The sequence below is a fragment of the Stenella coeruleoalba genome, assembly GCF_951394435.1.
Source record: "Stenella coeruleoalba genome assembly, chromosome: 4".
Taxonomy (NCBI): Eukaryota; Metazoa; Chordata; class Mammalia; order Artiodactyla; family Delphinidae; genus Stenella; species Stenella coeruleoalba.
The window spans coordinates 21,780,031-21,793,625 of record NC_137149.1 but is presented as its reverse complement, the minus strand read 5'-3'; the positions used below and the strand labels follow the sequence as shown (position 1 = coordinate 21,793,625).

Below are 13,595 nucleotides of genomic sequence, written 5' to 3'. Positions count from 1 at the left end.
AATCCCAGTGAGGAAAGAAGTTACTGACTCTTGCCTTTTTATTTTGTATCATCCCCAAGTTTAGTATCTGATAGGGTAGATTATTACATATTAAAGTATCTCTCTGTTCCTTTTGGCATGTAGTAAATTTAGCCAGAAATATTTATATAGTTAAAGTTTTGTGATTTTTTTCTAAAATATTCAAATTTTGCTTAACTGTCTTTTTATAGTAAATCAGGTCATTGATTAGGTTATTGCTCTTGAATGTTTAGACTTTGTAATTGCAGTATTATTATTATAGTCTGAAATCTTCCGATACAACAAGAATGAGGATTACAGTGTCTAGACTAGCAGTTTGGTTTTCTTGCTATGTAAGTCTGTTTTAAATCTAGGTCACCTTTTCAGATTAAGTATATATATTTTGATTTCTTGACTATTGGGCTTTAGGTTTTTTGTATACAGTACCAAAATTAGCATTATTAATTAAAGCATCTTGCCTTGATGTTGAAGTATTTTCTGTGCCAAGTGTTAAAATCTGACTATCTTAGATTTGCAAAGAACCTGAAGCCAAAATTCCCAGTAAAGACACATGGATGTCTATGTCAGCAGAAGAGAAAAATAACACATCTATTTTTAAGTTAGTTGGAATTCTGAAGTCAAACCACTTGGTTGAATGCCTGCCATAGTGATATTAAAATTTCAAACATATTTATAAAACCTCTGCTGCCTCCTGCTGCCCATTGCGTGGATACTTTAATAAAAGTAAAGAAATCTTTAAGAATTAAGTATTTAATTTTTTTTGTACTTGTGAATATTAAACTTGAAGTTCTGGATAAGTTAAGAAGTAAATAAACATTCCAAAGTTAAAATCACAGTGGGTGGGAAATTATAATGTAACTTTAACTTACAAATTTTTCAAACTTTAAAGGTTGAAAAATAATCAAGATTCCTTCTGATATTACTTTTTTTTTTCTTTAGTCATAAAGTAGCTGTCAAAGAGAGAGGCTTAGTTTTTTTTTTAACAACCATTTTTTAAACTGAGGTATAATTAATTTATAATGTGTTAGTTTCAGGGGTACAGCAAAGTGATTCAGTTATACATGTATATATATATCTATTCTTTTTCAGATTCTTTTCCATTATAGGTTATTACAAGATACTGAGTAGAGTTTCCTGTGCTGTACAGGAGGTCCTCATTGTTTATCTATTTCACGTATAGTAGTGTGTGTATGTTAATCCCAAACTCTTTAATTTACTTCCCTCCCCCACCCTCTGCTTTCCCCTTTGGCAACCATAAGTTTGTTTTCTATGTCTGTGAGTCTGTCTGTTTTGTAAATAAGTTCATTTGTATCATTTTTTTAGATTGCACATACAAGTGATATTATATGATATTTGTTTTTGTCTGTCTGACGTACTTCACTTAAGAGGGAGGCTTAGTTTTTGAGACTCAGGCAGTGTGTCAAGGTTACAGGGTCATGAGACTCTCTGTGATATATTATATTGCCTTTTATTTCTGAGACTTTATTAGTATGGCACTTGGTAGATATAGAAATAGTTGGCGGAGGGGAAGGTAAGAAGAATTTGTCTCAGTTTATACTTATTTTGTCTTGGATCAGTGAGTTAGAAATATGGTGGACAGTGTGGAGGTGATTTAAAAGAAGAAAAAACAGTGTTTTTCATTTTTATTGGGAGCTGCCATTTACTGTGTGAGCAGTATGGCATATAGGGTATTAATTTCTCATGTATATTACATTACTCTTTCTTGGAAATTACTTCTAAGATTTAACTTGCAGAGCCATATAATAACCAATATAGATTTTTTAAATAGGGTAATATTTAGATGTTATGATCAACTATAGGTTCCAGTTGAATTTTGAGTGACAGGGTAGTTTTAAAAAATGTACCTAGAACATCAATTTAGAGATAAAAAGGCATCTAAGATAAAGTTATCTATTGTTTAAAAAATAAAAGTTGCTTTTTTAATAACTTGATTTTGTTTTCTTTGCAATCTTTGGTTCACAGATTTGGTGTACAGTAGACTAGAAGCATGAGAATGAGAGGAAACTGAAATAAATTAACATGATGAAAAGGTCAACTAAAAATAAGGGAAAATACAGGAAAATTTACTGGAATTGTACAGAAGTATAGGGAATGAATTGAATATTCAAGCTAATGCCATATATTTTGGTATCTTCTGTGGGCATCAGCATGTTAAAGTATATCCTGTTATTTGATGTTCATACTAATGGCGTAGTTTCATCAGAAGGAGATTCTGTATAATGATCTTGTGTTTTAGGCATACATGAAAGAGAGCCTGCAGGTAGTAGAAAGAGCACTGGCTTTGCAGTTAATCCTGGGTTTGTTTGAGTGTTGCCACTTAACCACCTATATGGCATCGGTTAGGACACTTCATTTCCCTAAGTCTCAATTCCTTGGTTATAAAAAGGGAAGTTTTACAGAATAGTTGTGACTCAGATTTTAAAAAGACACCTATTTGCAATTAACTGGAACGGTTGTTTACAAAAGGTATTGAGGACCTCAAACAGCTTTTATTGCTATATCTATTAAGATTCGCTGTATTAGGCATTAAACCTGAAAATCTTAAATATTTTATTTATTCATTTAAAGAATGAATAAATCCTTTACTCACGCATGATTTTGAAACATCCATGTATCCTCATTTGGAAAATATTGGTTTGCTAAATTATGCAAGTCTTCCAAATGTTGATACATTTCTTTTCTTTTTTTTTTTTTTTTTGGTAACATTGTACCTGCAGTGCTTCTTGTTTAAAACTTTTTTTTTTGAATTTTTGAATTTTATTTTATTTATTTCTTTATATAGCAGGTTCTTATTAGTCATCAGTTTTATACACATCAATCCCAATCGCCCAATTCAGCACACCACCATCCCCACCCCCCCACGGCTTTCCCCATTTGGTGTCTATACATTTGTTCTCTACATCTGTGTCTCAACTTATGCCCTGCAAACCGGTTCATCTGCACCATTTTTCTAGGTTCCACATACATGCGTTAATATACGATATTTGTTTTTCTCTTTCTGACTTACGTCACTCTGTATAACAGTCTCTAGATTCATCCACATCTCTACAAATGACCCAATTTCGTTCCTTTTTATGGCTGAGTAATATTCCATTGTATATATGTATTACATCTTCTTTATCCATTCGTCTGTCGATGGGCATTTAGGTTGCTTCCATGACCTGGCTATTGTAAATAGTGCTGCAATGAACATTGGGGTGCATGTGTCTTTTTGAATTATGGTTTTCTCTGGGTATATGCCCCATAGTGGGATTGCTGGATCATATAGTAATTCTATTTTTAGTTTTTTAAGGAATCTCCGTACTGTTCTCCATAGTGGCTGTATCAATTTACATTCCCACCAACAGTGCAAGAAGGTTCCCTTTTCTCCACACCCTCTCCAGCATTTGTTGTTTGTAGATTTTCTGATGATGCCCATTCAAACTGGTGTGAGGTGATACCTCATTGTGGTTTTGATTTGCATTTCTCTCATAATTAGTGATGTTGAGTGGCTTTTCATGTGCTTCTTGGCCATATGTATGTCTTCTTTAGAGAACTGTCTATTTAGGTCTTGTGCCCATTTTTGGATTGGGTTGTTTGTTTCTTTAACATTGAGCTGCATGAGCTGTTTATATATTATGGAGATTAATCCTTTCTCCATTAATTCGTTTGCAAATATCTTATCCCATTCTGAGGGTTGTCTTTTCGTCTTGTTTATGGTTTCCTTTGTTGTGCAAAAGCTTTTAAGTTTCATTAGGTCCCATTTGTTTATTTTTGTTTTTATTTCCTCTACTCTAGGAGGTGGATCAAAAAAGATCTTGCTGTGATTCATGTCAAAGAGTGTTCTTCCTATGTTTTCCTCGAAGAGTTTTATAGTGTTCCGTCTTACATTTAGGTCTCTAATCCATTTTGAGTTTATTTTTGTGTGTGGTGTTAAGGAGTGTTCTAATTTCATTCTTTTACATGTAGCTGTCCAGTTTTCCCAGCACCACTTATTGAAGATTGTCTTTTCTCTGTTGTATATCCTTGCCTCCTTTGTCATAGATTAGTTGACCATATGTGCGTGGGTTTATCTCTGGGCTTTCTATCTTGTTCCATTGATCTATGTTTCTGTTTTTGTGCCAGGACCATATTGTCTTGATTACTGTAGCTTTGTAGTACAGTCTGAAGTCAGGGAGTCTGATTCATCCCGCTCCGTTTTTTTCCCTCAAGACTGCTTTGGCTATTCGGAGTCTTTTGTGTCTCTATACAGATTTTTAAGATTTTTTGTTCTAGTTCTGTAAAAAAATGCCATTGGTAATTTGATAGGGATTGCATTGACTCTGTAGATTGCCTTGGGTAGTATAGTCATTTTCACAATATTGATTCTTCCAATCCAAGGACATGGTATATCTCTCCATCTGTTGGTATCATCTTTAATTTCTTTCATCGGTGTCTTACAGTTTTCTACATACAGGTCTTTTGTCTCCCTAGGTAGGTTTATTCCTAGGTATTTTATTCTTTTTGTTGCAATGGTAAATGAGAGTGTTTTCTTAATTTCTCTTTCAGATTTTTCATCATTAGTGTATAGGAATGCAAGAGGTTTCTGTGCATTCATTTTGTATCCTTCAACTTTACCAAATTCATTGATTAGCTCTAGTAGTTTTCTGGTGGCATCTTTAGGATTCTCTATGTATAGTATCATGTCATCTGCAAACAGTGACAGTTATACTTCTTCTTTTCCAATTTGGATTCCTTTTATTTCTTTTTCTTCTCTGATTGCCGAGGCTAGGACTTCCAAAACTATGTTGAATAATAGTGGTGAGAGTGGACATCCTTGTCTTGTTACTGATTTAGAGGAAATGCTTTCAGTTTTCACCATTGAGAATGATGTTTGCTGTGGGTTTGTCATATGTGGCCTTTATTATGTTGAGGTAGGTTCCCTCTATGCCCACTTTCTGGAGAGTTTTTATCATAAATGGGTGTTGAATTTTGTCAAAAGCTTTTTCTGCATCTGTTGAGATGATCATATGGTTTTTATTCTTCAGTTTGTTAATGTGGTGTACCACATTGATTGATTTGCGTATATTGAAGAATCCTTGCATCCCTGGGATAAATCCCACTTGATCATGGTGTATGATCCTTTTAATGTGTTGTTGGATTCTGTTTGCTAGTATTTTGTTGAGGATTTTTGCATCTATATTCATCAGTGATATCGGTCTGTAATTTTCTTTTTTTGTAGTATCTTTGTCTGGTTGTGGTATCAGGGTGATGGTGGCCTCATAGAATGAGTTTGGGAGTGTTCCTTCCTCTGCAGTTTTTTGGAAGAGTTTGAGAAGGACGGGTGTTAGCTATTCTCTAAATGTTTCATAGAATTCGCCTGTGAAGCCATCTGGTCCTGGACTTTTGTTCGTTGGAAGATTTTTAATCACAGTTTCAATTTCACTACCTGTGATTGGTCTGTTCATTTTTTATATTTCTTCCTGGTTCAGTCTTGGAAGGTTATACCTTTCTAAGAATTTGTCCATTTCTTCCAGGTTGTCCATTTTATTGGCATAGAGTTGCTTGTAGTAGTCTCTTAGGATGCTTTGTATTTCTGGGGTGTCTGTTGTAACTTCTTTTTCATTTTTAATTTTATTGATTTGAGTCCTCTTCCTCTTTTTCTTGATGAGTCTGGCTGATGGTGTATCAATTTTGTTTATCTTCTCAAAGAACCAGTTTTTAGTTTTATTTATCTTTGCTATCGTTTTCTTCATTTCTTTTTCATTTATTTCTGATCTGATCTTTATGATTTCTTTCCATCTGCTAACTTTGGGTTTTGTTTGTTCTTCTTTCTCTAGTTCCTTTAGGTGCAAGTTTAGATTGTTTATTTGAGATTTTTCTTGTTTCTTGAGGTAGGCTTGTATAGCTATAAACTTCCCACTTAGAACTGCTTTTGCTGCATCCCATAGGTTTTGGATCGTTGTGTTTTCATTGTCATTTGTCTCTAGGTATTTTTTGATTTCCTCTTTGATTTCTTCAGTGATCTCTTGGTTATTTAGTAACATATTGTTTAGCCTCCATGTGTTTGTGCTTTTTACGTTTTTTTCCCTGTAATTCATTTCTAATCTCATAGCGTTGTGGTCAGAAAAGATGCTTGATATGATTTCAATTTTCTTAAATTTACTGAGGCTTGATTTATGACCTAAGATGTGATCTATCCTGGAGAATGTTCCATGCGCACTTGAGAAGAAAATGTAATCTGCTGTTTTTGGATGGAATGTCCTATAAATATCAATTAAATTTATCTGGTCTATTGTGTCATTTAAAGCTTTCCTTATTTATTTTCATTTTGGATGATCTGTCCATTGGTGTAAGTGAGGTGTTAAAGTCCCCCACTATTATTGTGTTATTTTAAAGTCTATTTTATCTGAGTATTGCTACTCCAGCTTTCTTTGGATTCCCATTTGCATGGAATATCTTTTTCCATCCCCTCACTTTCAGTCTGTATGTGTCCGTAGGTCTGAAGTGGGTCTCTTTTAGACAGCATATATATGGGTCTTGTTTTTGTATCCATTCAGCAAGCCTGTGTCGTTTGGTTGGAGCATTCAATCCATTCATGTTTAAGGTAATTATTGATATATATGTTCCTATGACCATTTTCTTAATTGTTTTGGGTTTGTTTTTGTAGGTCCTTTTCTTCTCTTGTGTTTCCCACTTAGAGAAGTTCCTTTCGCATTTGCTGTAGAGCTGGTTTGGTGGTGCTGAATTCTCTTATCTTTTGCTTGTCTCTAAAGCTTTTGATTTCTCCATCAAATGTGAATGAGATCCTTGCTGGGTAGAGTAATCTGGGTTGTAGGTTCTTCCCTTTCATCACTTTAAGTATATCATGCCAGTCCCTTCTGGCTTGTAGAGTTTCTGCTGAGAAATCAGCTGTTAACCTTATGAGAGTTCCCTTGTATGTTATTTGTCATTTTTCCCTTGCTGCTTTCAATAATTATTCTTTGTCTTTAATTTTTGCCAATTTGATTACTATGTGTCTCGGTGTGTTTCTCCTTGGGTTTATCCTGTATGGGACTCGCTGCGCTTCCTGGACTTGGGTGGCTGTTTCCTTTCCCATGTTAGGGAAGTTTTCGACTATAATCTCTTTAAATATTTTCTCTGGTCCTTTCTCTCTCTCTTCTCCTCTGGGACCCCTATAATGCGAATGTTGTTGCATTTAGTGTTGTCCCAGAGGTCTCTTAGGTTGTCTTCATTTCTTTTCATTCTTTTTTCTTTATTCTCTTCCGTAGCAGTGAATTCCACCATTCTGTTTTCCAGGTCATTTATCTGGATACATTTTTTTATATATCCTTTTTTCTTCGGCCGTGTCACACGGCATGCGGGATCTTAGTTCCCCAACCAGGGATTGAACCCATGCCCCCTGAAGTGGGAGTGCAGAGTCTTGACCACTGGACTGCCAGGGAAGTCCCATTTTTCTCTCTCTCTCTATATATATTTATTTATTTATGGCTGTGTTGGCTCTTCGTTTCTGTGTGAGGGGTTTCTCTAGTTGCGGCAAGCAGGGGCCACTCCTCATTGCGGTGTGTGGGCCTCTCACTATCGCGGCCTCTCTTGTTGCAGAGCACAGGCTCCAGACGCGCAGGCTCAGTAATTGTGGCTCACGGGGCTAGTCGCTCCGCAGCATGTGGGATCTTCCCAGACCAGGCCTCGAACCCGTGTCCCCTGCATTGGCAGGCAGATTCTCAACCACTGCACCACCAGGGAAGCCCTCTCTATATATTTTTAAAGAACAGATTTTAAAACATCACCACAGATATTATCAGGAAGTCTTTATAAGTATTGGAAAAGTACAGAACTCATGGTGGTCAATACAAATTTTCCAAAGCTCTTTACTTTCATCTAAAAGGTTAAATTTTATGATTGGCAATAAATACGGCCAGTTGTTTTATTCGAAGTGACAGTTTCACTTCTTTTATTTTCAAGAAAATTTCTGACACATACTCAAGTCTGAATAACTGAAGTTCGTTCATTGTCTTTTCAAGTAAAAAGGTGTTCAGTTGTAAAAATTAAATGAAATAATTATTATCAACTTCTTACAACTTGAGTAAGCAGTCAATAAATGGAAGCTAGTTAGTGGTGTGATAACATTTTATGTTATCATAATACCCTCCCACCCATTTAAATTCAGTTGATGTTCCTAATATTTCTGTGACGGTAAAATAGATATCAGCATCTCATTACTTAAAGGCAGAAACCTAGACTGTAAGGTGGTATAAGTTTGTAAAGTTGGTTTTAGGAATATAAAGTTACCAACCAATAAGCTGTGAATCCAAACTTCAACTCAAGCCATCTGTCTCCAAATGTAGCGTTTTCCCACCATTTTGTCAGTAAAGAGTAAACAGGGGAAGCACAGCTCCACACGACCCATCTAGAATAACACTTTTTGGGGATTGCTGACATTTTCAAGAGATAATAAATTGAAGATAGGGGCTTCCCTGGTGGCGCAGTGGTTGAGAGTCTGCCTGCTGATGCAGGGGACTCGGGTTCGTGCCCGGTCCGGGAGGATCCCACATGCCACGGAGAGGCTGGGCCCGTGAGCCATGGCTGCTGGGCCTGCGCGTCCGGAGCCTGTGCTCCGCAACAGGAGAGGCCACAGCGGAGAGACGCCCGCGTACCAAAAAAAAAAAAAAAAAAAAAAAAAAATTGAGGAAAGAGCCATTGATTTTGTATAAAGGGTTCAGGAAAGAGGTATTATTTGAGCTGAGGCTTGAAGAACTAGTTTTCATCTGTTAATTTGGAAGAGAATTACCTGATAATAGAAAATCTTTTGTAAATTATGGAGAAGTACAGATGGAGTAAATTCTAAAAGATCACTTAAATAATTTTTTCTCATTCCCTTCCTCAGGCTTTAGAAAAGAACTCAAGAACCTGGAAGTAGCCTATAAATCTTATGAGTCCCACCCAGAATCATATCTACAAATAAAAAATCCTTTGATAAAAAGGTAATCCTAGCTATTTGGAATACTAAAATCTTTTAAATTAAATGCATGTATTATAGGAACTCTTTATCAGAAAGGCATACTACCTGTCACTACTCTGAAAGCAATGGGTCTAGAGCAGGGGTCCCCAAGCCCCAGGCTGCAGACTGATGCTGGAACTGGGCCGCACAGCAGGAGGTGTGTGGCAGCCGAGTGAGCGAAGTTTCATCTGCCGCTCCCCATCTCTCGCATTACCGCCTGAACCACACGCTCCTTCCCAAGTCAGTGCAAAAATTGTCTTCCACGAAACTGGTCTCTGGTGCCAAAAAAGGTTGGGGACTGCTGGTCTAGAGTATTATGATGCATGTTTTATTGGGGATCATTAAAAGGATGTAAACCTTAATGATAGGGGGCCTACAAAGTACCTTGTACAATATATGATTGTTTGTTTTAAACCTTACAGCATTCTTTTGAGATGTATGGTATTTTACAAAAGAGAAAATTTGGGGCTTAGATTAAGTAATTTGGCCAAAGCAATGGAGTTGAGATTTGAATATAGCTCTTATCTACTTAGCAGAGCCTCAACTCTTTTCATCTTTGTGCTCTAATTGAATTTTATGCAATTCACATGAGAAAAATAATTTAATCATATGAAGATAAATAATTTGCAATATCATTTTTCTTCACCTTAGAAGTTAACTATTACTTAAATAAAGGTAGTCTTTGATTAACCAAATTATTTTTAATTAGTATACTATCCTTATAGCATTATATATCAAAATTAAAGTACCTCTATTGCTATAAACTTTGGGTGGGAAGTGTTTTAGAATATTGAATTGTTTGCTAGTAACATTTTACTTAAGTCTATGCTACATTTTATCACAATAAATGTAATTTCAGTGTTTTTAAGTTGAATTTTTTTTTTTTTTTGGCTGCACTGTGTGGCTTGTGGCATCTTAGTTACCCAAACAGGGATTGAACCTGCGCCTGGGCAGTGAAAGCGCTGAGTCCTAACCACTGGACTGCCAGGGAATTCTCTGATATTTGCTTTTTTTTTTTTTTTTTTTGTGGTACGCGGGCCTCTCACTGTTGTGGCTTCTCCCGTTGCGGAGCGCAGGCTCAGCGGCCATGGCTCACAGGCCCAGCCACTCTGCGGCATGTGGGATCTTCCCAGACCGGGGCACAAACCCGTGTCCCCTGCTTCGGCAGGTGGACTCTCAACCACTGTGCCACTAGGGAATCCCCTGAAATTTGCTTTTTTAACTATACTTCTGGTTATAAATCTGATCTTGGTAATGACGGATGTTTCTAATAAACATTTATGTATTCTGGCATAAAGATTTTGGATTCAGAGAGTGTAAATTGTTAATGGTTGCAAATATCTTTCCATTTTTGCTATGTCACACAAATAACATAAGTGCTGTATTGGGAAGTTAAACTACAAATGTTTGTTTTCCCTCCAATTTTGCATATTTGTGTATGGCGTTTTAGCTTTGTTTTTATTTTTCAGGTCACATATACGTGAAACCAATGGAAAGTTATTCCCTTCATCCAATCCACAAATACTCAAGGACCATACAGCAAGAGAGCATACCCACCAGTCAGATGAACAGAAACTTGAAAAAGCAAGTGAATGCAAATTTTCTGAGTGGCTTAATATAGAAAATTCTGAGGGAACAGGTTTGCTTTTTCACGTTGATGATAATTCTGCTTCTGCAAAGAGAGTGAACAGTAATGGAACAGTCTCACCATCTTCATTGTGGTCTTCACACATGAGAACTGTGGGGTTGAAGCCAGGAACTGCTCCCCTCATCCAGCAGCAAAATACGATAGAACAGTGTTACTCTGAGAACTCTCTATCCAGGGAACATCTCATTCAGTCAACCTGCAGATCTGATGGTTGTCAGATGCCAGAACTTGTTTGCCAGAATACCCCACCCCCTCTGCCACCAAAGAAATATGCTATAACCAGTGTGCCACAGTCAGAGAAAAATGATGCTCCACCTGCTGTCAAACCAACAGAGATGTTTAAAGCTAATTCTTCTAGTCTTCCAAAGCACAGTTTAAGTACAGCTTCAGAACCAGGTTTAGAAGTGAGTACACATATGAATGATGAAAGACTTAAGGAAACATTTCAAGCAAAAGAGTATGTCGGCAACACATCAAACACCCCGTCCAGCTCTTCAGCTAATGATTTTCAGGCCGACTCGGGTACAGCTGTTGGTGCTTCTTGCCAGCCAGAAATAGACTCTAGTTCTACCTGTCCAAATGAGACAGTTTCATTAACTACCTATTTTTCAGTGGATAACTGCATGACTGATACATATAGATTGAAATACCATCAGAGGCCCAAGCTCTGTTTTCCAGAGAGCAGTGGCTTTTGTAATGATAATTCACTTTCTCAGAATGAAAGAGGGCTAGGGCCTGTGTTACACAGTAGTCTTGGTTCAAACTGCCCTTCCAAGCAAAGACATAAACCTGGTATACACTGTAATAGATAAATGATGAAACCGACAGGCTTTTACTTCTGAGGCCATTAACTAGGAATCAAATGACCAAACCTAGTGCTATATGAAATTAAAACCATGGCAATATTTAACTCATTAATCACTTTAACTTTCTATACAGATATTTTATTTTGTGAAGATCTACTTATTGGATATTTTGAAATTCCCTCTGAATAGTCTTGGCATGCCTCAAAAAATAGAATATCCGGGGGTATGCAGAAAGTCATTTATCATATGCTGCAGTTGAGTAAAAATGTAATTTGTCCCTTTATTTTCTGACTGGTAGACCCATAGGTATTAAACTAACCAGTACTCATATGTAGATTGGTAAACTCTGCTAATTGAAAGATAGATGATATGTAGCTTGTGTAGTCAAAGCAATATTTGCTTTGTGAGGAAGCACTTTCTAATGGGGAGCCAAAAGAGGACTTCACCCATTTGCTTTTGACTTCTGTGATAGTCTACTACATATGATCCCTTTAAGTGTCTTAAAATGTATCGACCCATGAAATTGATGGCATTTGGGGGAAAAAAGCCTTAATGATAAAACAATTTTTAAATTCTCAAGGTCAGAAGAGAAGACAGTTTTGCTCCTAGAATTTTTATCTTCAGAATATCCTTTGTTGTATGCATTCATAAACATTACTTCAGTCATGTAAGCTAAAAATACTTCACTTTAGTATATTTATTTATCTTGTTACATTTTTTCTAATTTTATATGAAATGTGAAAGGTTTTTATTTTGGTTTGGTTTACTTTGGGCTGCTAATAACCAGTGTTAGGAATTAACCTATAGTCCTCTTTTTAAGAATATCACTGTGACTGCCTAAATTTTCCCTGCTATATTACCTGTTTGTAGGTTGTCAGCCCATTTTAGTAATTTTCATATTCTTGAATTTGAAAATCTTTCTGGGTTTCCAGATTAAATTTTTGCCTTTCATATAGATTTAATTTTTAATGAAATGTATTAATTTGAGCATCCCTCCCTTTTTTCTAAACAAATAATTTAATTTTTACCCCACCTATTTTCATGGAGAAGTCTTTCTTTAAAAAAAAAAAGGGATTTTCCATTATTATGATGACCTTACAAGTGAAAATAAGTAATTGCCTTATTTCATAGTTGTCATTTAATTTTGTACTAAGCTGGTAAACTAATTGTAGTTTAGAATAGTTTTATATTGTCCACACTAGAGAATTGAGAATTTAAATTTTATATATAAAACATAATAATTCCATAAACTAATTAGTAAATTTAATATCTTGACCAATCCCATAAATTGTTAAAATATTCCAAAATGTAAATGAATCTTATTTTCTAGGTAAGTAGAAAGTAATTGCTTGTAGAAGTCTAAGCTCAGAGTTATGAAATCTTGGCCAAATTTTGTCTTCCACCTAGAGAAGTTTTTAATAGCCTTTTCTAGCTATAACAGTAGGTGATTATTACTTTATATTCTCTTAATTTAGAAATACTTGAATATCAACTAAATAAAATTTTATCTTTAAGAAATCTTTTTTTTTAACATAGCTTTTAGTATGGGGGGATTTGTAAATATTGTAAATTTGTAAAATTGTGTTTGAAATGTCACTGTATTTAATTACTGCTTTTATAACATTGTAAAATACTAGAAAAATGAGCTTCAAGTATTTTTAATAGCTTTCAAAAACTTTGTGTAGTTTTGTCCAGTTGAAAATGTATTATTTGAAACACTTAAACTGATTTCTGATACTTATAAATAATCTCATAGATTTGTATGGGATTCAACTCACAATTGAGTTGCAAATAGAAACGTCCAATTTGGGCTCTTTTTAAAGTACTGTCCAGTTGAAACCTCCTGAATCATGTTATAGTACTAATAGACTAGAAACTGACCATTTGTTTTTGTTGATTCAACACTCCAAATATAGATTGAATATGTATTTACTAATCATGCACATGTGAATTTTTTGTTTCTAGGGTGTCTATTTTTATAGATGTTTTCTTCTGGTTATAAGCTTATTATAACTTTTAAAATAATACAGCCAACGATTGTAATGTTCAAAATACTTCAGAGTATCTTTCTGTGAAGTCAGTTTCTTCTGATTCAAAATTTTGGGGGGGGATAAACTGATTTTTAATTTAATATGGTTGGGAC

At 35.5% G+C, this 13,595-nt stretch overlaps 1 protein-coding gene across 1 annotated transcript in view; it reads left to right on the top strand.

Moving 5' to 3' along the window:
- USP53 (ubiquitin specific peptidase 53) overlaps nt 1-13,583 on the top strand; it is a 64,710-nt gene extending 51,127 nt beyond the window's left edge. Inside the window, exons 15-16 of the mRNA XM_079919938.1 lie at nt 8,885-8,981; nt 10,468-13,583. Of these exons, the coding sequence (XP_079776064.1) occupies nt 8,885-8,981; nt 10,468-11,458 (1,088 nt within the window). The 3' untranslated portion in view covers nt 11,459-13,583. The remainder of the gene's footprint in view (nt 1-8,884; nt 8,982-10,467) is intronic.
- The last annotated feature ends 12 nt before the right edge of the window (nt 13,584-13,595 follow it).